The 20,473-nt window shown below is 43.3% G+C and overlaps 3 protein-coding genes across 4 annotated transcripts; 1 reads left to right on the top strand and 2 right to left on the bottom strand.

Moving 5' to 3' along the window:
* Window positions 1–415: 415 nt before the first annotated feature.
* Window positions 416–7,896, bottom strand: ift57 (intraflagellar transport 57 homolog (Chlamydomonas)). 2 transcript variants are annotated; one of them, XM_058068805.2, is made up of 12 exons: window positions 7,715–7,896; window positions 7,397–7,571; window positions 5,610–5,784; window positions 5,354–5,472; window positions 5,100–5,187; window positions 4,935–5,003; window positions 4,736–4,858; window positions 1,840–1,911; window positions 1,592–1,723; window positions 1,447–1,509; window positions 1,079–1,145; window positions 416–997 (listed from the first exon to the last, which is right to left on the bottom strand). In XM_058068805.2, exons 2-12 carry the CDS (start codon window positions 7,549–7,551, stop codon window positions 822–824), a joined length of 1,239 nt encoding a protein of 412 aa, XP_057924788.2. In that variant the 5' UTR covers window positions 7,552–7,571; window positions 7,715–7,896; the 3' UTR covers window positions 416–821. The 2 variants fall into 2 exon arrangements, with proteins under 2 accessions (XP_057924788.2, XP_057924787.2); XM_058068804.2 differs by having other exon boundaries at window positions 5,354–5,475.
* Window positions 7,897–8,186: 290 nt separating this feature from the next.
* On the top strand, window positions 8,187–13,476 carry LOC131126364 (uncharacterized). The gene is made up of 2 exons (XM_058068811.2): window positions 8,187–8,366; window positions 10,867–13,476. The coding sequence occupies exon 2, from the start codon at window positions 10,892–10,894 to the stop codon at window positions 13,370–13,372; it is 2,481 nt and encodes an 826-aa protein (XP_057924794.2). The 5' UTR covers window positions 8,187–8,366; window positions 10,867–10,891; the 3' UTR covers window positions 13,373–13,476.
* A 2,775-nt stretch (window positions 13,477–16,251) lies between these two features.
* Window positions 16,252–19,981, bottom strand: cavin4a (caveolae associated protein 4a). Its single transcript, XM_058068813.2, has 2 exons — window positions 19,486–19,981; window positions 16,252–17,693 (listed from the first exon to the last, which is right to left on the bottom strand). Exons 1-2 carry the CDS (start codon window positions 19,882–19,884, stop codon window positions 17,154–17,156), a joined length of 939 nt encoding a protein of 312 aa, XP_057924796.2. The 5' UTR covers window positions 19,885–19,981; the 3' UTR covers window positions 16,252–17,153.
* Between the last annotated feature and the right edge of the window lie 492 nt (window positions 19,982–20,473).

Consider the following 20,473-nt stretch of genomic DNA (forward strand, 5'->3'; position numbering starts at 1 on the left):
TAAAATCTGCATCACGGTGCAAAGCAGCCAGAAGCATACTATAAGTATAAACATATTGATTAATTTCTATAATATTTCTATAATTGATTTATTTGATTGATTTATTTGTGCAAGCAGACAGTTTGATGTCTGCAGCCTTTGGATGTGAAGTCTTAAATCTTTCCACGTGGAAAGGTTGACTTTGCTCAATTCATATTATGCAACAAGACTTTGTGTTTGTGTACATCATTTACATTTATGAATGCACTTATGTTAATTTGCTCTTGTGTTTAGATTTCTCTTGCCTCTGTCTTTAGAACAGTCATGGAGGAAATGCATGAGCACACAAGCACATACAGTGACCCAACTATAAAAAAATATGTACAAGTACATGTAAGAAAGTAAATGAATAAATATTGTGCTGAAACTACTGCTCTTGTGGTTTTCATCTGCTGTATTCATTGCAAAGATTGAGGAATGGGGCTTACAATTGATCTACTGTATTCTACTACTATTTACAAGTATAATGTAAGTACAATCATTTATAACAGGCGCAGCAAATGGCAGCAAGTGCTACATTTTAGACACAAATTAGTGACTGAACATGTATTTCATACAAATATATAAATATCTTGAGTATGACTGCATGGTGTTGCTGGATGTGTTCCATCAACCACAATGCCTTGTGTGCCTTAAGCAGTCTTTATCACAGCGATATTTCCTGGAAGTTTTCTTCCGCACCCCTCAGTGGAGACTGGTATTTTTTTGTGCATGTAAACGTACTGATTGATTGTTGAAACTGACTGGATGGTGGATTTGGGGGAAAAGTAGCAGAGGTGGACTCAGACAAAGGCTGCCGTGGCGGCCATGTTTGCGGCGTGCAGGTCCATGGTCATGTTGGATTTCTCCTTGAGTTTGGCCTGCAGAAGCATGTGCTCCACCACGCCCACCCTCACGTCCATCCTCACGATCTCCTGCTTCAGCTTGCTCACACTCTGCTTAATCTTCACCACCGCAGCTGCACACAGACACACAAACACACACACGTATGTGAGATGGAGCATGTCAAATAAAAGAGAAGATGTTGAAGAAACGTCACCTCCATCAGACATGCTGCTGCCTCTCTCCTCCATCTCCTGCTTCACCTTTTCCAACTCTTCACTAATCTGGAACATTCCACCCAGACAGTGTTAGTAACCATGTCCCCTGGTCACTAGCATGCTACTCCTACCTAGTGGTGCTCATCACTAGTGTAGTGGTAAACATCAGCTCATCTTGCTTTACAACCATGTGTCATCTTGAGCTTGTCTCATTTCGGTCCACTGACACGTCAGGATGTTATCTCCAAAGTTAGTCTTTGCTGTTTATGACCATCGGAGGGGTCTTAAACGGCCACCACACTAGTCAAGTCACCACTGAGTTTGTCTGGAGTGACACAGCCCTGCACTGCATGATGCATTCACTGACCTCGGCCAGGACCCGGGTCCTCTGGGCCACGACCCTGCTGGCAAGCTGGTAGCGCTCCTTAACCTAATGAAGCACCATGACAAAAGGTGGAGATGAGATAGTAGCTAGTTTTTTTAAGGCAGAAGAGGAGGCGGAGAGCCTTCACCTCACTCAGTTTGGCTTGAGCGTTGCGGTACTCGCTGATGACGTCTTCTAACTGCTTGTTGATGTATTTCTCTCGGCTGGACACCTTCTCCAGTGTCTTACTGATATCCTCCTGAACTTTGTCCAGGTAGCTCTGAGGAAAACATGATGATGATGATGATGATACACGAGGTGGAGACAGGAGACATCATGAGAACAACACGAGGGATATTCCACACAAGAGTCCACAAAGTCCCTCCCAGAACACACCTTGGCCTCTTGGAGTGAGAACTGGATCCCATCCTGGTGCTGGTGCATCTGGTCCACATGGATCCTCCAGTCCTGCAAACCCATATAAAAAACAAGCAACCATGTGAGATTAAGGATGTCAACATAGAACGATATAGTGGGTACAGAAAGTATTCAAACCTTAAATATTTCACTTTATTTCACTGCAGCGAAAAATAGTGTTAATTTGTTCATTCAGTTGTTCAAGCACCTATGTATTTGTGAAGTTGTTCCTCTAGCTGTGGCCACTTAGCTTTTAGCCCACAATTAGTTTTTTTTGTTTTCTTCATTGCAGTTTAGAATAATTACCAGTCCCTCGTTTCTTCCTGCTCATCTGGCATTATTAATGGAAAATGTGGATGAAAAGCAGCATACTGTAACATACTGTATCTTTCTTTTAACATATTGTACTCTGATATTGCTAGCTTGCTCGCTAGTCTTGCAGTTATTTTTGTGTATCCAGTTATTTACTGCATTATGCTGGAAGACAGACACTTCCAGATGAACACCATGAATAATCGGTTCAGACAGTGCATACAATACAGACAACAAAACAGAGTAAAAGAGGCGATAGAAACAAAAAGGTGTCGGTGAAAAAACAATGTCTAACCAAGATGATACCATGATAACCATACTGCTTGGCATACCTTACACATGTACAGTGCATCCGGAAAGTATTCACAGCGCTTCACTTTTTCTACATTTTGTCATGTTACAGCCTCATTCCAAGCTGAATTAAATTAATCTCTTACCTCAAAATTCTACACAAAATACTCCATTATGACAATGTGAAAAAGTTTTTTTTGACATGTTTTGAATTTATTAAAAATAGAAAACAAAAAAAATCACATTTACATAAGTATTCACAGCCTTTGCCATGAAGCTCAAAATTGAGCTCAGGTGCATCTTTTTTCCACTGATCATCCTTGAGATCTTTCTACAGCTTAATTGGAGTCCACCTGCAGTAAATTCAGTTGATTGGACATGATTTGGAAATATAATAACTGTCTATATAAGGTCCCACAGTTGACTGTGCATGTCAGAGCACAAACACCAAGCATGAAGTCAAAAGAACTGTCTGTAGACCTGCAAGACAGGATTGTCTTGAGGCACAAATCTGGGGAAGGATACAGAAAAATTTCTGCTGCTTTGAAGGTCCCAATGAGCACAGTGGCCTCCATTATTCGTAAATGGAAGACGTTTGGAACTACCAGGACTCTTCCTAGAGCTGGCCGGCCTTCTAAACTGAGCGATCGGGGAAGAAGGGCCTTAGTCAGGGAGGTGACCAAGGCCCCGATGGTCACTCTGTCAGAGCTCCAGCGTTCCTCTGTGGAGAGAGGAGAGCCTTCCAGAAGGACAACCATCTCTGCAGCAATCCACCAATCAGGCCTGTATGGTAGAGTGGCCAGACGGAAGCCACTCCTTAGTAAAAGGAACATGGCAGCCTGTCTGGAATTTGCCAAAAAGCACCTGAATGACTCTCAGACCATGAGAAACAAAATTCTCTGGTCTGATGAGACAAAGATTGAACTCTTTGGTGTGAATGCCAGGCGCCATGTTTGGAGGAAACCAGGCACTGCTCATCACCAGGCCAATACCATCCCTACAGTGAAGCATGGTGGTGGCAGCATCATGCTGTGGGGATGTTTTTCAGTAGCAGGACTAGTCAGTCCTGCTACTGGCAGACTAGTCAGGATAGAAGGAAAAATGAATGCAGCAATATATAGAGATATCCTGGATGAAAACCTGCTCCAGAGCGCTCTTGACCTCAGTAGACTGGTCATGTACCTTGACCATATAGACAATAGACATTAGCACACAGCCAAGATCTCAAAAGATTGGCTTCAGAACCACTCCGTGAATGTCCTGGAGTGGCCCAGCCAGAGTCCAGACTTGAATCCGATCGAACATCTCTGGAGAGATCTGAAAATGGCTGTGCACAGACGTCTCCCATCCAACCTGATGGAGCTTGAGACTTATTGCAAAGAATAATGGGCAAAACTGCCTAAAGATAGGTGTGCTAAACTTGTGGGATCATATTCAAAAAGACTTGAGGCTGTAATTGTTGCCAAAGGTGGATCAACAAAGTATTAAGCAAAGGCTGTGAATACTTATGTAAATGTGATTTTTTTGTTTTCTATTTTTAATAAATTCAAAACATGTCAAAAAAAACCTTTTTCACATTGTCATAATTGAGTATTTTGTGTAGAATTTTGAGGTAAGAGATGAATTTAATTCAGTTTGGAATGAGGCTGTAACATGACAAAATGTAGAAAAAGTGAAGCGCTGTGAATACTTTCCGGATGCACTGTACACTCACTGCACTTGTATTTGTTGTATTCTATTGTTAGAGTTTATAAGACCTTGTTTTAAATGTATGTTTTGCGGCTCCAGGCTATGAAATGGCTCTTTTCATAGTACGGCAACCTTTACTACTCCTGCCCTAGGGAATATTTGCTTTGAGAGGCCTACCAGGGGTATATAGCATAGCCCCGGACAATATAGCTCTTAGAATCACTGGGGCTCTCAAACCCCTCCACAATAAGGTGAGGAGCAAAACAGATGAGTGCCAATTTAATCTGAAGGCAAAAAGTAATTTATTACATTAAACTTGTTGCATGTTTAAAAGTCTCAGGAAAAGGAAGTTTGTGGAACTTTTTTTAGTTTTTTTGCCACACTTGAGCTAAATGTCTTCAGGTTGGAATGGTCGGAATTGTCCATTCGATTTCAAAGGGAATGTTGTCCTGGAAAATGTGCAATTATGGAAAATATGGGCTTTTTTATACGTCAATAGATCATCAATATGCCATCATATCCCATATGAGCCAAGAATTTTGTTTCTGGAATGGTTTGAGAAATGTGGACATCGGATTAATACCTTGTTGTCTGTTCTGATGGTGACTTTGAGCAGTGGCAAGACTCGTTCCACCTCCAGGTTCCATGCGGCCACGTCCACTGTGGACTGCAGGATGTTGTCAGGTTTAGCAGCCACTGCCGCTTCCTGCGGGATGATCAAAGGCAACTTTGTTAGTTCCCTACAATACAACCTGGCCATGAGACAGGTCATGTGAGCTCACAGTGCGATTGCTCTGAAGTGTCAGAGCCTCCAAGTCCACCAGGTTCTCCTCGTCTTCATCGGGCTCCTCCTGAGCTCACGGCAAGTAGACAACACAAGGTGGTCATATGACTGGATGAAGCCCAAGCTCACTTCAAACATAGGCAGAGCACAGGTGACTACACACCAGGAACTCCTCCACTTTGTTGAGAGTCAACTCCGCATCGTCCTCCATCACAGACTCTTCTTCTGTGCTCTCAGTTGGGTAGTTTGGCCTAAAATGAACAACACACGGATATGTCACATCCTGCCATATGTCCACCATTACACACACAAACAAAGACACAAACATACATACACAATCATGCGCACAAACGCATACAAATACACGTGCATACTTCTACATGCAAGCACACAAGTTCAAGGTGAACATCAGGTCACCTTTTAAATGAAAAGCCCCGCCTCTTGAGGGCCTCATCAGCCAGTCTGTCCAACACGAAACAGACATGCTCGCCTGAACCCGATTTTAGTTTGGAGGGTGGGAAGTCCACCTTCAGCCCCTGCTGAGACACAACTGTCACCAGGTTTGTACCTCTACCAAGCACAAAAAGTGGGAAGTACAAGACTTAGTAGCAAGATGGTGGGCCAAGATAGAGGCCCACATGGTTTAGGGGAAATGTTCCAAAAAAGACTTTACAAAAGCTCGAAGCTCCGCCAGGATGTTGGATACGGTGGCAGTGGGCTCGTCGTCTTCTTGAGGTTTGGAGAAGCTCCTCCCGCACGCGTTGATGAGCCATGCAGCCATGATGGTGAACATGTAGAACTGCTCACCCGGGTTGGACGCCAAGTAAGGACTGGACACAAAGTAATGTCTGCACGGGGGACAACAGACAAGGGTATGTCAAGGCATGACAAACTGTATCTTTCTTTTATCATATTGTACTCTGATATCGCTAGCTTGCTCGCTAGTCTTGCAGATATACATATAATCAAACAGTGGCGACGCAATTGTTGGAAGAATTGTACATAAAGTTATTCTATTCTTACTATATTCTTATGACCTACAAACATTTCATATCACATCACATTTCATTAACGCTGTACATGTGTTTCATATCACTCACATAGCATTGTAAGATTAATGCTGTGACGCCTGCACTTGTGGTGTACATCATGATTAAGGGAAAACAGAACATGACAGAACATTCCTCAGCAGATAGTTTTATCACACCCTCAGGAGACATAACTGCACAGGTCAGAAGTAGATGTGACCTCAAAGAATGTGTGTGTGTGTGTCCCCAGAGGATCACATGCCAAGGATGAGATACCCACACACTATGGATAATATGTTGTACGAAAGAACCGGTTTCAACAGGAATAATTAAACCCCCCTTCCCTTAGCAGTTGAAATCTCATTGTAACTAGGGCGTTCCTAACTGAATAAAATGCGAGGAGAAAGGTGACTGTCTCAGAGTTGGTAGGAGGATTGTAACTGTGCAGTCTCCCTCACTTTCCTTGCAAGTAAAAAGAAACTCAACTCTCTGTGTCTCTCTTTGTACAGGCAGTGTTTTTTTACAAGTGTTGGGGTTTAAACCTGACAGCAATACACTTTGGGCGCAAGTGATAATCTTTTCCCATGACAGAGGACTGGAGAGCAGTCAGTCGGGGTAGAGTAGCTTCAACCAGGCTGGGCGTTCAATCGCAACCCGCAGCAGACTCTACCCTCCTGCCGGACTTCTCCCCCTTTTATTTCTTCATAAGACCTGAAGGTCTCGAGGAGGGCTAGTCCCTGCCAGCAGTCGTACCTGAAGTGAGTCGTCCATCCCGTCCCGACAACATGCTTTCGAAACAGGACAACACGTTCTCAAAACAAGAGAACGCTCCCAAGGCTTATCTCCAGATGTCCCTCACAAAAACAACTTATATAAGTGTCTCTTTATTTAGCAGAAAAACAAGTTATAAAAGCAAGTTATATAAGTATCAACTTCAACTACATAAGATACAACTAATTATTATTTCCCCATCACCAGCCCGGAAAGCTTTTTAGATCTTCCAGAATCTGCACCTATTGCAGCTGCATTTGTTTCCCGCAAAAACGGTCTGTTGGAAATGGCTTACAAAGAACTCCAGACTCTGTGAGGTTGTCATTTGCATCCTGCTCTCTGTAGGCCAAGTCCGACCAGGACATAACACGGAAGTGAATGCGGAGTCGGCTCTCCAGTTGTATAATCTACTTGTTTCATAGTTTACTATTTTCTATTCAACATGGCCCTCATGGTCTTCCATAAGGTTTCATTTTATTTATTGCAAGCAGCTGTGGGCCGCTGATGGCCCCCAGACCGCACTTTAGACACCACTGCATTTAAATGGCCAATAGTTAATAATAACATAATACGATAGTGATGGTCACAAACATATGTATGCATGTACGGCACAAGAATGGCATGTATATGTGAATAGCGTTGAGGTTCATCTTTGTCTCACCTGGAGAGAGTCTTCATGTTGTGTTTGGACAGAAGCTCCTCTTCGTAGTTCAACACCTTTAGCTTCTCCAGTAAAGCCTCCATGAGCACAAACACTTGGTGAATTGCTCCGGGGCCGCGTTCGTCCTCCTCCCCGCGGCGACCGTCGTCCGCCATGGCGACTGAAAATTAATTTTCTGAAGGACAAGAATGAATGGAATGAACAAGCTAGCGTTAGCAGTCAGTGAAGCTAACGCGATTGTTTGCCGCCGTTGTCAGGCAACCAGGCGATAACTAGCCATGTGGCTAACTAGCTAAGAGGCTAACGTTAGCCGCTCACCGTCAATCATGCTGCGCCGGCGAGCTGGTTCTCTTCGACCCAAGTGGCTCTCCACATAACATGCAATCACAATCACACGCGATTGAGAACGTTTAACCACCCTAAATCGACTATTTACGTTTAGCAGTAAACTACAGTTTTCTTCTTCTGTCACATCTTCTTCTACTTGAACACACGACGCTCTATCGCCACCTACTGTCGTTTACATCACTACACATTCATATACAGTATGTTGCCCTGTGGCAACTCCTTAATCAGGAAAAAAACGAAAGAAACAAACAAAGCCCTTGATTGTTCAGTTCATATGTGCAAATTTTAATAGTTAAATGTCCGTGTAACTTTGTCAAAATAAAAGTGTATTTTAAGGCTTATTTGGGGCATTTAGGAATGGTAACGCCCTCACCATGCCCGACGCACCATGTCTGTACATCTTTCCAATATATGTATTGTTTTTTATTTATATTATGATATTTTTCTAAAGGCTTTAAGAAAATCCCGCTTTTACGCAGACATGTTTTTTTCCTCCTCCCCTCTCACCAACCAGCCCCCCACAGTGACATCACGGGGTAACCAGTGGAAGTTCGCGAAAGCGAGAAAACGTGTGGACTTTTGTCTTCCCTTTGCTTTCTGTCCTCTTGCTGCTACTCCAAAGGTAAGAAACGAGTTTAATACATGAAACGACCATACAGTGGAGTGGATTATGCCAGCACATTGTCTCGAATGTTCATGCTTAACTGTTTACGTTGAGTGTGTTTAAGTGTATTCAATTCCTTTTCGTCGTGTTTGCTAACGTGATCACCACACAAGGTAAAATCCGATAAACACACAGTACGTACATAAGGTCAACACTAGCAAGAAAAACAATAGGATGCTTGCATGTCGGCAAGTCGTGTGTTTTTATTACTCAATTTATCCTACTGGAGTGGTGGGGGGGTAGTCTGACTATTTAGTGAATGTTTTTACTCATAGTTGAATGTTTTCTTATAGTTAAACAAATTTCTATCTACTGTATCTTTGTACCAACATGGCCGCACACACAGGCCGCACGTGAGGTTTTAGTTTGCTTATTAACACGTAGTTATCATACAGCTTATAAATAACATAAGTAATCATTTCTTAGTTTGAAATAAAACGACAGTTACAGGCCTAAAATTGACCCTTGTAATAAATTATCACTGTTTCATGGTTGAATAAGGGTTGTTATAAGTTTTTTTTAATGCAATTTAATATTTATCCAGTGGGGGCGGGGCATCTGAGTCATGTATATGCAGTCATGGACTGGGGGGTGACCTATTCCACTTTTTTAAAAAATGTTGTGTTTATCTATTTTGTTGTGGACTCGTATAGCTACACATGACAGCTGCACAGATAATCATGATACACTAGAAAGAACAAAAAACAAGCCAAAAATGGCCCCTGATCCGCACTTTGAGCATACATTGTTTGCAGTCTTTCTTTTTAGGAAGGTGTAAGTGCAACAGTACGAGTACAAACAGTGTGATGATTATTTTATTTTCAATAAAATGAATGACCTGAAGTGCAGGGCTGATAGCCACTGCTTTCATCTTATGCACTCATCCTTATCTCTCGATGGAGGTCAAGTGACACAACAACGTCAGGGCTAGGAGGTGGAGGACCTGGTATGTATGTAGTTGAGGAGCTCCGTAGGGTCCAAGTCATCTGCTGCATTGCCGATACAGACAAGTGGGGCAGTGCGGTGTTGTTGCCAGTACTCTCAAAAGTCCTTTTTGTCTGCTTTTAGGGAGACTATTCCTCAATTGAAATATGTAAAGTGTGGGAAATGCGACATTACAAAAAGGGGGTTGGGGGCTTATCGCCAGCCTGGATAGTTCTTTTTTTGTATGTTTGTCACACTTAAATGTTTCGGCTCATCAAACGAATATAAACACAACTGAACACAACATGCAGTTCTTAAATGAAACTTTTCATGTCCTTTTTATGTTAAATTCACATGAACAGCACTCTGATATAATCACAGAATGGAGTAACTTAACCAAAGATATGATGTACTGGGGGTTGCATGTTCTATTTGTACCAAAAATATGCAGATGAGAGATTACCAAATCAGCGAAAGACGCAATTGTCAGTTGTAATCACACACAGCACCAAAGAATGCGTAGGATGAGATAGCTCGGGATATCTTGGCACCAATGCTCTGAGGAGACCACAACAAAAGGCAGAATAGAATGTACCATTGATTCTTCTTCCTTAATAATATAAAGCAAGAAGATCATACAATAGGAGAGCCAACTCGGCATCTGCTTCCGTATTAGTTCCTGGGCGGGTTTGGCCGCCATGATAGAGGACAAAATCCAGAAAAATGGCATTGGAAACATGCCATCGGCACACTTCTCAGCCATTAACTGCTAGCCACTTTTTGACAACACGGTCAAAAAGACGAGTACCCCAAAAACAAACACAGGTACAGTGTGTGTGATGAAAATGTTGTAGATTTATAATGCTGGTTGTTGTGAATAAACAGAATATTAGACAGGATTTAAAGTGTATACTGTATGAGACTCCTACACAATATATCTCTTAAGATAATTGTGATGATAATTTAGATTATTATCTATCAAATGTATTAACAATGTATTAGCAATTACTGAATAAATGTTGCATTGTGTAAATACGTCCACTTAAATATCGATGTAATATAAGTACTTTAAAATCGATTTATATTGTTCCTTATGGTCATAAAAAATAACCATATTTTTTAAAATGATAATATACAGTAGTGGAATAGTAATAAGTGATGCCACTATTACATTTTATTTTTTAACAGTGTTTTGTTTAAACTGTTTTACTTATTTTCTACTATTTACACAAGGAGTTGTGGACCACTGAGGAATCTGATGTAGAGCTGCTCATATTATTGTTGATTAAAACATTGTGTACATTAAAAATGCAACAAGCAATCCAGTGTATGTCAATATCTGCAAAGCTAACATGTTAGCATTGTGTTGTAGGTGACCTGACAAATTATATCATAGAGGTTGGGCCTCTCAATGGCTTGTGAAATGCTAGTGGATAGCCTTGACATGCTGATAGATATGTAAAACAGTAGCAAGAGAGGATGAACAACTTCCAGTCTGTTTGTTGACTTTGTGTCGGATTTGAACCTCTTACAGGGACGTTCCCTAGTGGGAGGACGCTATGCAGTCATGCGCCCTGATGAATGGACCATCGTGGCAGGCATCGTCCAACAGAATGAGAAATGTGAGCACAAACACCATGTGGCAGTACACCGCTCACTCTAGTTGGCCGTCGTCGCTTCCTGGTCAAGACGGCAGGGGCTACAACGGTGTGTTACATGATTCCCAGTCTGGAAGCCAGGGACATCCGAGAGAGTTTTATCACAATGCAGCTCAGAACCTATCTGACTGGAACAGAAACATCATTTCCTGTTCCCAGAGCGATGGTCTGGCTCAGTGGAAGCAGACCCTGCGCTCATGGGGGCAGCCGGCAGGGGTCCACAGTCACGATGTTGTCGCGGATGCCTTACCGCACAGGACTGATTTCTACCAAACCATGACACAATCCCGACAACACCCTAAGAACAACATTGCAACAACCTCAATTTCAGTTGGGCGGAGCGTGTTGAGCACCAACGGCCATCAGAGATCCCAACAACATTCACCTTTGACCCCTGTGGCGCCTAACCAGATGATGTATTCCACAGCCACAGGTCAGAGTTCGATCTCCAGCGCTGATGGCAGGACACAGGCACCGGTTCACAGTTTGAGAACTGTGCCTCAACGACCATCACCTCAATCCCACCGAGCGCTCCAGAAACACATTCCGGAAATAGTACAGCTGCTATCTCAGAGACATCTAGACGTCGCAAAGCACCAAGACAGAAGTTCCTCAGAAGTGTGTCTTCAGGCCACTAATGAGTGCACAGGTTCTGGTAAAGGTTCAACTGTGTCGGCCTCAGGTTTGACCTGGCACCAGGAGGACTTACGTTCAGGTGATACTTCAAGTCAGACAGACAGAAAGGTTCCAGAGACCCATCAAGAGGACGCAAAGCAAAGTGAGAGGACACTCCAGTGTCTCCCATTAAAAGCATGGACTCTAGCAGATTTAAAGACGTTGGTCCAGGAAACCCAACAAGCTCAGTGGAACTCTGAGTCTTCTGCCGCATTTGATATTAATTTAATCTCCTCGCTCTGGAACAACGATTTACGGATTCTGCAAAGCCAACTCAAGAGTCACTGGTACAAGAATCTCATGAGCGAGATTTCAGACTTCTTGCAGCACTGGACCGCGGACTCAGTGGTTCTGATACAGTCAAAATGCAACTTAAATCTCACCGGTTTTCATGTACTGCAAGATGGCGAAAAGTACTTGGAGCCGTGCTACACCTCATCATGGAGGAACGTCAACGAGAAACTTGACGACATCGATAAAGAGTTCGGCTTTGCCATGACCTCTGATGGGGATTTTCTTAACTCGCTTGAATCACGCAGCGGCGTCTCATCGCCTCCAAATGTTTCCAAAGCTGTGGAAGAAGAATGGCAACCAGTAGAACAAGAAGAGGATCAGGAAGTGGAACAGGAGGAATATGAAGAAGACAGGACCTCCTCTGTAGCAGATGCACATGGCAGTAAAGATGACAGCTACTCCTTCATCATCCAGGTTCATCCCCAAGAGGAGGCCAAAGCCATCCATGAGAGCTTCCAGCCTGCAGGAGACCATCCTGCAAAGGAGCACCTGAAGGATGACCATCCTCTAAAAGAACACCTGGAGGGTTCAGAAATGGACCAAGATGATTCCAGCGGAGATCTAAAGGAGTCTGAAGTGGAGATGTTCTTTGCTAAGTGGAAAGAATTAGTTTTGGGCTGCAGTCCAGTCATGAAGAGCCAGGATGATGTGAGCCACACGATCCTGGAAGATAAGGAGGTGAAGCTTCATGGCACCTCCAGCGCAGATGAAGGGAATCCATCAAATAGTCTGAATCAGTCAGAGGACACAACTCCGTTCCAAAAAGATGATCAAGAGACGGGAAATGTCCCTCAGCAAAGGACAGAAGTTAAATCCAAAGATTCTCATCTGAAAGAAATGCCAACATTACAGCAGCGTCATTGGCGAACAGAGCAGAGGTCGAAAAGCGAGACGTTCTTCGCCAAGCATTTAGCTCCTGCAAGAGAGAGGAAGAGAGCGAGGCACGCTCCCATCAATGTTCCTCTCCTGAAGAAGCTGAAAACCCGCAAAAGTCGTTGTGATAAAGGTTCAACATGTAGGAAAGATTCAGCCAAAGACATCCACCGGACTTTACCTCCGCAAGTGCCTGAAGTGCTTAATGTAAGTCAAAGAGGGATGAGTGCGGTCAAACAGCGTATTTACCAAGAGTGGAGTTTACCGCCAACCAGAATCGAGAGCAGAAGCAAAGTGAGAAGTCAGAAGAGAAGTTTCACTGAGAGACCGAACAGTGAGGACAAGTGGAAAGACCACAAAGTGAGCCTGAAGAAGTGGAGGCCCGGCCCAGATCACTACAACATCAGAGAGAAGGCCTGGTGGCCGAGATCCAAAGACGGAGATGTCAGAAAGACTGCTGAGGGTCATTCAGTTAAGTTCCAAAAGCCTTCAAAACCAGAGACAAACCTTAAGCGATGCAGTCTTTCTGGAAGAAAGTGAGCTCTGAGTTCTCAGCTTTGTGATGATCTGCTGCTCTTTGTGGCGTGGAGACTCCTGGTAATGAGTGGATGGAAGTAAAGTAGCACCTTTTTTCAGCTAAAGCTCACCTGGCAGCTAAAAGACAATCATAGTATCACGCCCAAAAACAAACACATGCATGCCGATGGCTATCTTTTGAAATGTTCTTGGCTAGCTAACATATTGTTAAGGCACTGTGTTAAACTTGTAGAATAAAGAATAAACTCTGCAGGCTCAGGTTGACAAGACACGGAAAGGACAGGCTGACCTCTTTCTGCTGTTCTTAATGTCCATTTTTTTTTCAATTGAATTGTCGCACATAACAGAAATTTACTGTAGGAATATTTGTCTACATGTTTGTTTTCACCACTCACTGAAGTTCTCTTTTGTACGTTGCTGAATAAAAGTTCCTGTTTATACATTTTTGTTGTACAAAATGTTCATGCAGTCATTAGATGGTCAGCTTGTTAATTTTAATGTTTTCTTTCTTATTTTTGAATAAAAAAGAAAGGATATGTCAAGTGTCAATGTTATAGGTGACGTTAATAAGATGAAAAAAGAAGATGTCTCACTTGAAACATTTTATTGATCATATTTGTCATGACCACCAGGGGATGTCCCGCAACTGATTGACATGTATTTTAGCTGGTCTCAAATGGAATACTTGCATCAGTACAAGTATAGGAATTCTGACAGTGTAGTGTGTCCCAAAGTGATTACTGTCATTGTTCACGTGTACCGTTTTAATGATGAATTGCAACCTGTCCGGTTAGTCCTGTCTTTTCCGGTGTGAAACCAAGATGGCGACTACTGAGGGTGGTAAGTGTCCATCGCTACACACACACCCACCATTTTTGAGCATGCTGTATTTTGTCGCACTTTTTGCTGTGGACTTGTACACTCAAAAAACTAAGTACATAAGTGCACCAATTAAGGCACAGCTTTTTGTGTAAAAAGCCCAAAACACATACATTATCTTACCATGTGATATCAGGGTACAAAGAGGCCCTGCCAAGAAAGCAAATAACTGGCAGTACTTAAAGGGGAACCTTTTTTCGGAGGAGGTGGGCATCATTCACAACCATTATATGAAACATGAACACATTTCTTTCCCTTTCTGTGCATTATAATGCAAGAAAACAAGTTAATACGAGCTAGCTAACAATACACGCCATTGGGACAGCACTAGTTTCATGCTTCAGCCCAACAAAAAAACTGAAAAGTACAGCAACAGCGTAGCATTGACATACAGTGAAGAAAATAAGTATTTGAACACCCTGCTATTTTGCTATTTCTCCCACTTAGAAATCATGGAGGGGTCTGAAATTTTCATCGTAGGTGCATGTCCACTGTGAGAGAGATAAACTAAAAAGAAAAATCCAGAAATCACAATGCATGATTTTTTAACAATTTATTTGTGTGATACAGCTGCAAATAAGTATTTGAACACCTGAGAAAATGAATGTTAATATTTGGTACAGTAGCCTTTGTTTGCTATTACAGAGGTCAAACGTTTCCTGTAGTTTTTCACCAGGTTTGCACACACTGCAGGAGGGATCTTGGCCCACTCCTCCACACAGATCTTCTCTAGATCAGTCAGGTTTCTGGGCTGTCGCTGAGAAACACGGAGTTTGAGCTCCCTCCAAAGATTTTCGATTGGGTTCAGGTCTGGAGACTGGCTGGGCCATGCTAGAACCTTGATATGCTTCTTACGGAGCCACTCCTTGGTTTTCCTGGCTGTGTGCTTCGGGTCGTTGTCGTGTTGGAAGACCCAGCCACGACCCATCTTCAATGCTCTGACAGAGGGAAGGAGGTTGTTCCCCAAAATCTCACAATACACGGCCCCAGTCATCCTCTCTTTAATGCAGTGCACTCGTCCTGTCCCATGTGCAGAAAAACACCCCCAAAGCATGATGCTACCACCCCCATGCTTCACAGTAGGGATGGTATTCTTCGGATTGTACTCTTCATTCTTCTTCCTCCAAACACGCTTATTGGAATTATGACCAAAAAGTTCTATTTTGGACTCATCTGACCATAAAACTTTCTCCCATGACTCCTCTGTATCATCCAAATGGTCATATGCAAACTTAAGACGGGCCTTGACATGTGCTGGTTTAAGCAGGGGAACCTTTCGTGCCATGCATGATTTCACATCATGACGTCTTAGTGTATTACCTACAGTAACCTTGGAAACGGTGGTCCCAGCTCTTTTCAGGTCATTGACCAAGTCCTGTCGTGTAGTTCTGGGCTGATTCCTCACCTTTCTTAGAATCATTGAGACCCCACGAGGTGATATCTTGCATGGGGCTCCACTCCGATTGAGATTGACCGTCATGTTTAGCTTCTTCCATTTTCTAATGATAGCTCCAACAGTGGACCTTTTTTCACCAAGCTGCTTGGTAATTGCTCCGTAGCCCTTTCCAGCCTTGTGGAGGTGTACAATTTTGTCTCTGGTGTCTTTGGACAGCTCTTTGGTCTTCGCCATGTTACAAGTTAAAGTCTTACTGATTGTATGGGGTGGACAGGTGTCTTTATGCAGCTAACGACCTCAAACAGGTGCATCTGATTCAGGATGATACATGGAGTGCAGGTGGACTTCTAATGGGCAGACTAACAGGTCTTTCAGGGTCAGAATTCTAGATGATACACAGGTGTTCAAATACTTATTTGCAGCTGTATCACACAAATAAATTGTTAAAAAATCATGCATTGTGATTTCTGGATTTTTCTTTTTAGTTTATCTCTCTCACAGTGGACATGCACCTACGATGAAAATTTCAGACCCCTCCATGATTTCTAAGTGGGAGAAATAGCAAAATAGCAGGGTGTTCAAATACTTATTTTCTTCACTGTAACTGACCTGTATATTTACAGCAATATTGTTATTGTAGTAGCTAACACCAAGTACATGACCCCTCGCTATAGCCTAGCCTTTATGACTCAAGCTACTTCCTAGTTACACTACCTAATGGTGCTGTTACGGTGTTGTTAGTTTTAAAACATTAACACCAGGTTATAGTAAATCATGTCTCACATGTGTATTGTTGAAGGTTGTGGCAATAAGCCGAATAGTTGTTCAACTTTGAGATTCCACAAGCCACCAACAAAACAACAGGACAGACTGAAGGACACCAGCTCACAACCAAGACCCAACAACATCGCTACAAAGACTCAGCAAGATACTTGTTTGTCCTGAAGATTATTCTGAATTTACCAGCTCAACAGGAAGCACATGTCTCATGCTGAAAGATAGTATTGATGCTAATCCACTAATTGGCATCCCAATGAGAACGGACATTGTCGTTGGAAAGATCATCAAAGTAAGACAAAATACTGTAGGTATTATATGTTATCATCAATGTACTTGTTCAGAATGTATATAATACATTGTTATAGTGATTTTTTTTTCTTCGTAGTAGAAATAGGTGTGTCCCAATGACATGCATTGGTAGCTCACTCATATTAACTAGACTTCCTGTGTTATAATGCACAGAAAAGGGAAAGAAATATGTGCTTATGTTTCACATAAGGATTGTAAATAATGGCCACATCCCCTGTCCTTTCTAAGAGTGACGCCCCCCTCAAAAGCTACAGAGAAAGTCTGCTAAGTTACCTCGAAAGGCTTCTTTGAAATTGTATAATACTTTTGTATGATTATTGTCCTGACACGGTGATGCTGCAAATAAGGCAAGAGAAGGATGTAACAAGAACACCAGCAGGTGCCAATCAGACCAGCTCCCCTGTGGTCTACTTTGGTCTATTAATCGTCCTCTACTTTGGCGTCCTTCACCTGCCCCTCCTTCTTGGTGTTGGAGACCACCTCGGTGTAGGCAACCCCCGGAGGCTGGGCGCCCTCCTGGCCCCCTTCCTGGCCCTCAGCCACAGCACGTTCCTTCTTGGTCTTGATACGGAAGGTGTCTTTAGCGGGGGCTTTCTTGGCGATGTTCTCCTTGAGGCGTTCTCCGCTCTGCTTGAGGCGCTCTCCGGCCTGGTGCATCTTCTCACGCCGTTCAGGGGGCATGACCTTCTCTCCCAGGTTGTGGAACTTGGTACCCAGATGGTCTTTGGTCTTGCTCATGTTCTCCTTGGAGAAGGCAGCTTTGAGGGTCTCACTGCTCTTCACCATGGACTTCTTGAAGCGGGCTGCTCTAGAGGGATCCGCCTCCTCCATGCTCAGGTACTCCTCATCCGAGGAGAGGTCAGCCGGTACGTCATAGGCGTCGGCCTCCAGCTCCAAAGCCTCCAGGCCTGCCACCTTTGGAGCCTTGGTGATGGCCACCGATGGAACCTCAGCATCACCCTGAAGACAACACCACAACATCATGGAGGGACCAACGGACAATCAATAGTTTATGGAACTAAAGTTCAGTGTGTATAATATTTACATCGTAATAACATCAGGGTTTGCTACATGTAATTGATCGTGGTGGAGCACCACTACAAAATAAAAGCCGCCACATCACAAAAATAGGCTTTTTAAAGATTTAAAACAATTTTAAGTAATTTATTGAAATAATGTATATCTATATATGCTATATAGATACATATTGTAATTATTTACGCACATATTGACCACAATTAGTTTGAAAACGATTTTAAATGTTTTACGGAGCTTTATTTTGATAAGCATGCATTGGAATCGTCTGACACGATTTGTAACGATTTTCTAGCCCGATTTGGCAACAATCCAACCCCTTTTGATGACATATTTTCTCGAACGCGACTATCGACAAATATAGCGACTTTTTTGTGTGTTCTCAGCTTCAACAGTATAATGTTTACCTTTCAGGAAGATCTCTGAAGCAGAAGAACTACACTCTCCCGTTAGCAAAGACGTTGTTTGCTAGTATCCATACTGTCCTTGGTGAAGACTCATTTGCACGTTGCAGTGTTATAAATATATATTTTTTTACACTAGGTGCTACAGTTTCAGAGCATACGAGACACGTTGATGCTGGAAGAATGAACACATTTTGGTCCGTCCTTTCACTTTTGTTCGCTTTTCTCCATCGACGTCTTACTTTTGAGCAAGCCATGGCAATTCGAAGATTAGCGGCACAGGAAGTGGATGGATGGTTCCCGGCAGTAAACAAACAATTTAATTGGTTCATAACGAGTGACGTCACCACGTTTGCTGTCACGTTTACCGTAATGTCGTCTATGAACGTCTTTGAAAATAGAGTCAAGACCACTAATGACAAATGGTTTGGTCTGATTAAGGCGTAAAAAAACAAAAAAAAACAGGACACATTTGCCAACATGCACAAGTCAGGAGCAAAGAAAAGACAAGAAAAGAGAAAAAGACACGAAGAAACCAAGAGCCTCAGTGGCTCACTATAGATATTTTAGTGTCCCGGGCCCACCCAAACCTGTCAACAGCCCTGGTTACACCCATCGGGGGTACTCTCTTTGTAGGGAGACCAGCTCAGTTTGTGCCTTCTATGTGACATTGGTCAGAAATAATTTTTTAAACCTGACTCATTGCCTTGTTTCCCTGTTCAACTAACAAGTATATAGTGTATAGGTATGAGGTCAGAGCAGAACTACCCTCTTTCACTGGCAGATGAGCTTGATGAAGATTGACCATAGTTTAGTGAATAATGTTTTCATGCTAGCTGGTTGCGACCAGTTATCGGCTGTCATGGTGATGGCAGACAGCAGGTGCGGCGGTGAGTGCCCATCATAGTGATCTCAGAATAGAACGGTGTGTCAAAGATCCGCAGCAGCTGTCGGCTTTACTCTCGTTCAGCTAACATTTGTTTGTTTTTCCATTTCAACTCCCAGTGATAGAAAACATCAAAGTAGAACATCCCTCACTGGATTGAAGACCTCCTCCGAGGCCCAAGCATTCTAATTCCAATCCTTTTTTGGGACAGAGCATTCTTTAAAATTATGTCGCAAACTAACTAAGTGACCTCCTGTCTTTAATTGTGAAAGGTGCATTCATGAGCATCGGGTCAGACAAAGATCCACCAGTTGAGAATCACTGTTCTAGAAGAACTGGTTCTGCTGTATTCTCCTCTCTTTGAGGAAGATCATGAGCATGAATGGTTAGCTGTGCTTTTATTTGGAAAGGACAAAGAGGAAGTGACCTGGTAGATGACCACTCTGAACTTGTTCCTAGTGAGCAGCTGGTCCTGGGCGCTCTCCACCTTCTTGACACGCACGTTCTGCTTGTCCACGCGCGCTCGCACGTCCTTGACGTTGGCGCTGACCTTGCGTGTTTTCTGCAGAAGTTTGTCCACGGAGCCGCTGGTGTCGGAGTGGTCCTTGGCCAGCTTGAGGATGTCCCCCTGGACACTTTTGATGTTGTCATCTAGCTCCAGCTGCCGATCCTCCATGCGGCGTTGGCCTGCCTGCACGTTATCAATGATGCCAGCCACGCGCTCCAGCAGCGACAAGATGCTTAGAGCGCTGATGGGGTTCCCGTCCTCGTCCTCCATTCCCACGATCTCCAGCTTTTCCTGGACGCCGTATTTGACCTGATCCATCCTGGTTCCTGCTGAAGGCTCGCCCGCTTTGGCAATGAGCGACCAGGAGAGTCCACTGCAAAGACCCGCCTCGACAGGTCGCAGGGATGAGGGAGGACTCCACCCCTGCGATTGCTCCTCGTTAAAAAATGGAACATGATCCAGCCTTGGCCCGATGTGTCGACTACTAAAAATACAAATCTGTAAGGAGACACTGGGACATTTTAGGAATGATGGACATCCATATCCTGCTAAAAGCTAGCTAGCTAGCAGCTGACATAGCTTTATAGCTGTCAACACGTTCACTTAATCCCCCTGACCCCAATCACCTCAATACACTAATCAGCTGATTTACTCTGGGACATTTCCAAAAGGATGTCTTTTGGAATTTGGTTGGTCACGTTAGCATGCTAGCAGCTAAGAACACCTTGACATCATCAACTTCACAGATGAGGCCAAAGGTTATGTCCACGACCAAAACAACTTGTCAAGTCTACTTGCTGTTTTTAGTCATGTACTGGTCGATCCCATAAACGTCACTTTGTAGATGTCATGTGACATCAGTCAGCTGACATTAAACATCCGCTCCCATTGCCTGTCGCGGCAAAGG

This window comes from Doryrhamphus excisus, linkage group LG6 (assembly GCF_037039965.1).
Source record: "Doryrhamphus excisus strain RoL-2023G ecotype Guam linkage group LG6, RoL_Dexc_Guam_v1.1, whole genome shotgun sequence".
NCBI lineage: Eukaryota > Metazoa > Chordata > Actinopteri > Syngnathiformes > Syngnathidae > Doryrhamphus > Doryrhamphus excisus.